Consider the following 6,360-nt stretch of genomic DNA (forward strand, 5'->3'; position numbering starts at 1 on the left):
TGCCTGTGGTCAGATTCTGAGAAATTCCCCAGATTTCTGCTAGTGAGCATTTTTTCACATGTGGTAAGTCAAGAATGTTCCTGTTCCTTGTTGTATCCAAATGCTTCTGCTACAGAGGCTCCTCCCAGGGCTGCCATGAGGGTAGGATGGGCAAGGGGATGGACAACCTTTTCTAAACTGGCAGCTGGGAGTTTGGTAGAATGAAGAATCTTAAGTCCCACCCCAACTCCCTCTGGGTGATTTGTTTGCAACGTAACAGCTTCAGAAGTGCTGGGCTGGGGGGCAACTGTCCTCAACAGTGACCCCTTCACAATTCCTAACCCATAATGGGGTCATTATGACCTCATTGTCACACTCCACCCATCTCCATCGCTGGTATGGGCTACAAGCTACATGCATGTCCCTGGACTGGTGGTTCAGGAGAGAAGTAAAGGGTACTGCAGCCTCATCTTGAAGGAGCCCTAACTACCTGCATGCTTCCAGTCCTCTCTTTCCCGCCTTTTGCAGCCTCTGCCCCCTCTAGTCTCTGAGCTGTTGTCTCTAAAGTCTGAGTTTCCAGCACCTGGCACAGATTCAAGCATGTGGCACACTCAGAATTTATGTTGTTGCCACCCTAAAATACAATCTGTATCCTCCTGCCCCTTGTATCTCCATCCCCCTCCCTACTCCAAGCCACCATTATTATTAGTAGTAGTATTAGTATTAGTATTGGCCGGGGCTGGGTTTGAACCTGCCACCTCCGGCATATGGGACTGGCACCCTACCCTTTTGAGCCGCAGGCGCCACCCCGCCACTGTTATTTTTCTCCCAGATGGTTGCAGTAGCCACATGTATGCTCTGGCCCAATGTCATCATTCCATCTAGGGAGATCCTTTCCAAAGGCAAATGTGATCGCATCACCCTTGTCAGGGGAAGACAAGGAGAGACAGGAAACCTGTCACAGATTGAAGGGCATAGAGGAGATAGGGTGGCTGTATGCAATGTGGGATGCTGGATTGGAAGAGAAAAGGGTATTAGTGGAAACACTGATTAATCCCACTAAAGTCTGTAGCTTAGTGAATAGTATTGTAAAGATATTAGTGTTTTGTGTTTCATCATCACACTGTGGTTATATATGATGCTAGCATTAGGAGAACCCGGATGGGGGTTACAATAGAAACTCTCTATATGATCTTTGCAATTCTTCTATAAATCTAAGATTATTTCAAAACAAAAAGCTTTTTAAAAGCCAAAAAAGTTTTCATGGGCTCCCAAATGCATGTGAACCAAACCCAGATATCCCAGAGTTGCAAGGCTCTGCCAGGTCTGCTGTGTCCCCACCCTGCCTAGCCTCAGCAGCCCCCATAGTCCCTCCCCCACTCTTCCTCCTCCCAGTTTCTCAGAATCCATAGACACGACCCCTCTCTAGGGCCTGTGTTCCTGCTGCTGCCTCTGTCTGATCAGCTCTTCCCTTCTGGCTCCTCTTGGCCTTGGGGTCTCTCCTCAGAGAGGCCTTCCCTGGTCCTTCTCCTTCACCCCTGTCGATCTAGTTATTTGTTTAACTGCTCTCTCCCCAGCAAGTTCCCTTCAGGTGGGGTCCCTGCCTTCTTTTCTATCCCTTCCATGGGGCAGAGTCAATGCCTGGCCGCTGTAGGTGCTTGGTGTACACTGTGCTGTATCCCCTAGCTCTGTGGACCACCTTATTCTGGACCCTCCCCGCCTTCTGGGTATGAGTGCTGGCTGAGATGGTGTTTGCCACCACTCCCAGGGACCCCTGGCCCCAGAACCGCCTGTTTCCCACTATCTCAAGCCTCCTTTGAACCTGGTCCACCTAGGATCTGACTTCATTCCTGCAGCCCCTTAGTGGGTACACAGCTGGCCCTCCAGATGTCTGTGGGCATTCTGTATCCTGTCCCTCAGCCACCCGATCCCTGCACAGCCTGCCCCATGGACTGTGCTGTGCAAACTGGGAGGTGCCCAGAGAGAGGAGTCAAGGAGTCCCAAGCACCAGAGAGCTGGCTAATTCCTCCTGGGTGGTCCCCTGCCTGCAATTCAGAAACCTACCACCAGGTGGGTTGCGGTGACAGCCTCTAATGAACTGGGTCACATAGGAGGCTCCTTTACCTGCTGCCCAAGAGCAAATACAAAATCCCCCTCTTTCAGACCATTTGCACTCCAGGGAGGCATTTGGTTCCTCATGTTATTACTTCTTCCCATGAACCCTCCTCCCTGGGCCTGACACGGGCAGGAGGTGGGAGCAGGATGACCAGATCTGATTAATGTTTTGAAAAGATGGAGGGAGAAAGGCCTGAAAGGGACAGAAATGTGACTTAGAGCTCTGGAAAGAATCCCAAGCAGCAGTAGGTTGGCCTGGAGTTGTCTTGGAGATGGCAAGAAAGGGACAGATGTGGGGTGTGTTCTGCAGAAGCACTAATGGGAATGCCAATGACTTGGATATAAAGAGTAAGCCAAAAAAGCTTACTGGGATTACTTAATATTTGGGGGCTGAGCTTCCAGCCAGCCAGACAGTGACATTAAAACCAGTTTGGTGGAGGATCAAGTTGCTGGTCACCCCTGCACCAGCCTCCTCTCCACACCTTTCTCGTGCTCGACCTGCTTTCAGCCCCGAACCTTCTTTCCACTCCTTAAACGCCCCAGCTCTGTTCACTCTTTAACACCTCTGACCTGCCAACTCCTGCCCACTCACTCAGATCTCAACCTCCCCCCAAAGGCCCCGCTTGTCTACCCAGTCACTCACTCTCACAGCTCCTCCTTCCAATTCTCCAAATAGCAGTTACCAGTCTCTGATTTTGGTTTTGTTTTTGTTTTTTTTTTACAGTTTTTGGCCAGGGCTGGGTTTGAACCCACCACCTCTGGCATATGGGGCCAGCGCCCTACTCACTGAGCCACAGGCGCTGCCCCTGGGATTTTGTTTTTGTTTGTTTTTGAGTCAGTTTCATTCTCTCACCCTGAGGAGAGTTCCATGGCATCACAGCTCATAGCAGCCTCAAGTTCTTGGGCTCAAGTGATCCTCTTGCCTCAGTTTTTCTATTTTTAGTAGAGACAGGGTCTCACTATTGCTTAGGCTATTCTCTAACACCTGAGCTCAAGTGATCTATCCACCTCTGCCTCCCAGAATGCTAGGATTATAGGAGTGAGCCACTGTCCCCTGCCTCTGATCTATTTTTTTTTAACATGCTTTTTGTCCTCCTTTCTGCCACTGGGTTGTCAGCTCCATAAGGGTGGGGCCTTGCCTGTCTTATTCACTGCTGTTTCTTCAGCACTGGACAGAGCCTGACACTACTTGATGAGTGACACAGGAGTGCTGTGCTGAGCTGGAGGTGCTGTCATACACCCAGTGCAGAGCAGGGCTGTAGAGAGGAACTGTTGTTCAAGGAAGAAATCAAGGCAGAGGCAAGGACTCAGGAGTACCATGGGCCAAGGAGCTGGGTGTACAGGAAGAGAACACAAGGGGCCTAGGACTGGGCTCTGGGACATTGGATATTTAAAAGTGGGAGGAGAGTTATATTTAAAAGAAGAGGAGGTGTCAGCAAAGATGACCAAGATGGAGTGGCCAGTGAGGATGAAGAAGGGGTCCAGGGAGCCCAGAGTGAGCCTGTGTAAAACACTTGCTTAGCATAATGCCCAGAACATCCAGAAAAGTGGGGCATTGCTTTAGACTGCTGTCTCACTACTATCTCATCTATTCAGCCACGATCAACCTATGGGCAGTAAGCTAACTAAAGAGTATCTCCTCCGTGCCGAAGACACCATAGCTCAAAACCCTGCCATCCCCTGCCCTGACCCTTTACAGAGCTCAAAGGGTGACAGCCTCAAAACCTCCTCCTCAGGGCACTCAAATCCGCCATGGCCAGCACTGGGCACATACCATCCCCAGCCCTCTGCTCTCAGCAAAAGACACAGCCCTCCATGCAGACACCCAGGCCAGGAGCTGAGACCACGTATCCTCCTAGTTCAGATCCCACTAAGTCCACTTCCTAAATCTCTTTCCTTCTCTGTCCCCTCCTCGCCCAGTGCTGGTGGCCCTAATCCAGGTTTCTTTCTCTCACCTGGGTGACTGCAATAGATGAGCGAAGTGTGGCAGGAACAGTATGACCATCACATAGCTCTCTTTCCCATAGTCACCAGTTGTTAAGTTTGTCTCTTGTCTCATTTGTTCCATCCATCCATCCATCCACCATATCTCTCCCCTCCCATCTCCTTACCTCTCACTATCTATCTTGTTGACCCACATGTGAGATAGTTGAAGCCATCCTAACACTTCCCCCCAACCCTTCCATAGGCATCTCCCAAGAACAAAGACATTCTCCTTCCTAACCACAGTGTCACTGATATGATGCTGTCAACCAACACACAGTCCATACAAATTGCCCCAGTTGTCCCAGTAATGCTGGTCATAGCTCTAGCTTCTGTCTAGGATCCCACCAGGGTGACACATGGCATGTCACTTCTTTATCTCTGTAGCCACTTTACATCAAGAACAGTTCCCCACGGTGGTGCCTGTGGCTCAGTGAGTATGACACTGGGCCCACGTACCGAAGGTGGTGAGTTTGAAACTGGCCCCGGCCAAACTGCAACAACAACAACAACAACAAATAGCCCGGAGTGGCACCTGTGGCTCAGTGGGTAGGGCACCAGGCTCATATGCGGAGGGGGGCGGGTTTGAACCCGGCCCCAGCCAAACTGCAACAACAACAATAAAAATAGCCAGGCATTGTGGTGGGCACCTATAGTACCAGCTACTCCAGAGGCTGAGGCAAGAGAATCACCTAAGCCCAGGATCTGGAAGTTGCTGTTAACTGTGATGCCTCAGCACTTTACTAAGGGCGATAAAGTGAGACTCTGTCTCTTAAAAAAAAAAAAAAACAAACAAAAAAACAGAGCAGTTCCCCAGCCCTTTTTTGTCTTTCATAAAGCGCCCAGTTATTTTGCAGAATGTCTTTCAATTTGGGGAGTGTCTGGTGTTTTGTGAGTTAGATGATACAGGCAGTACATTTTTAGCAGGATAGTTTGGAAGGAAAGTGATGCAGTGTCCACCCTGAGCATCACATCAGGGGTGTCTGATGCCAGTCTGCCCCACTCTGAGGATGAGACCACTTGGTTATGGGGGTGTGGTGCCTGCCAGATCTCCCACCCTAAGCGTGCCTTTTCCCTTTGTATTCAACAGGTAATCTGAGGAGTGATACTTTGAGATCACGAATATCCTGTTCCCCAAAAACCTTTCACCCAGGGATTTAGCTTCAGCCAGTGATTCCTGCCTGAACCAGTCAACACCACAGCTGCTGCAGCAGTCTCTTAACTGGTCTCTCACCCTTCAGCCTCAGTTCATCCTTTTCACTTTTTCCCTAGTAAACATCCTAAGGCACAGGTTTAATGACATGACTCTACTCCTCAAAAACCTTTGGTGGCCTCCTACTACTTAGAGAAGAAAATCCAAAGTCCTAGGTAGGCTCCTGAGCCCTGGCATAGTCTGGCTCAACCGTACACCCTGATCTATGCTCCAGGATGCTGCTTAGTTACACCTCCAAGCCTTTGCCCAGGTTGTTTGTTCAGCTAGCCTGCCACTGTTTCTCCAGAAGACCCTCCTCTGTGAACCAGTGAGATGGCGAATGAGGAGTCCCAGGGCATCACCACACCCAGGTCACAGGCACCGACCTGGCAGGACTCACCCTCCTTTCTCTGGCCTGCAGTGTTTCCTCCCACAGGAGGCTTGGTGGGGAGAGATGGAGCCCTTTGGGCACTGTCAGATTTGGGCCCCTCCTGGGGCCTCCGTGGGATCATGACGGTGAGCTTGTCCCAGCTGGGGGCCTCCTCCTGCCTTTTGACAGTGTCCTGGTCCTGCCAGAGAAAGGGAGGAAATGTGTATTTGGGGAGAAGAAATGTCCCAGGAGCTATACCCTAAGCATGAGGGCAGAGAAGGAAGGGAAGGGAACTGACATTTAAAGAGCATTCACTGTATGCCAGAGACACATTTAAAGAGTATTCACTGTATGCTAGAGACACCACCCCCCCGGGGGCCAGAGAAAAGTGGGTTAAAATCCCAGGTGCAGCCGGAGGTGGTGGGTTCAAACCCAGCCCGGCCAAAAAAAAAAATCCCAGGTGCAAGCCTAGGCACAGTGGCTCATGCCTGTAATCCTAGCACTCTGGGAGGCCTACATGAGTAGATTGCTTGAGCTCAAGAGTTCAAACCCAGGCTCGGCGCCCGTGGCTCAAGCGGCTAAGGCATCAGCCACATACACCTAAGGTGCTGGGTTCGAATCCAGCCTGGACCCGCCAAACAACAATAATGGCTGCAACCAAAAAAGAGCCGGGTGTTGTGGCAGGCGCCTGTGGTCCCAGCTACTTGGGAGGCTGAGGCAG

The 6,360-nt window shown here is 50.8% G+C and overlaps 1 protein-coding gene across 1 annotated transcript in view; it reads right to left on the reverse strand.

Annotated features, from left to right (window-relative positions):
* TRIOBP (TRIO and F-actin binding protein) overlaps positions 1–6,360 on the reverse strand; it is a 65,637-nt gene that overhangs the window by 48,478 nt on the left and 10,799 nt on the right. The window contains 1 exon segment of the mRNA XM_023509199.1: positions 5,670–5,838. Within this exon segment, the coding sequence (XP_023364967.1) occupies positions 5,670–5,838 (169 nt within the window).

This window comes from Otolemur garnettii, unplaced genomic scaffold, assembly GCF_000181295.1.
Source record: "Otolemur garnettii isolate 467f Iridium unplaced genomic scaffold, OtoGar3 scaffold00007, whole genome shotgun sequence".
Classification (NCBI taxonomy): Eukaryota; Metazoa; Chordata; class Mammalia; order Primates; family Galagidae; genus Otolemur; species Otolemur garnettii.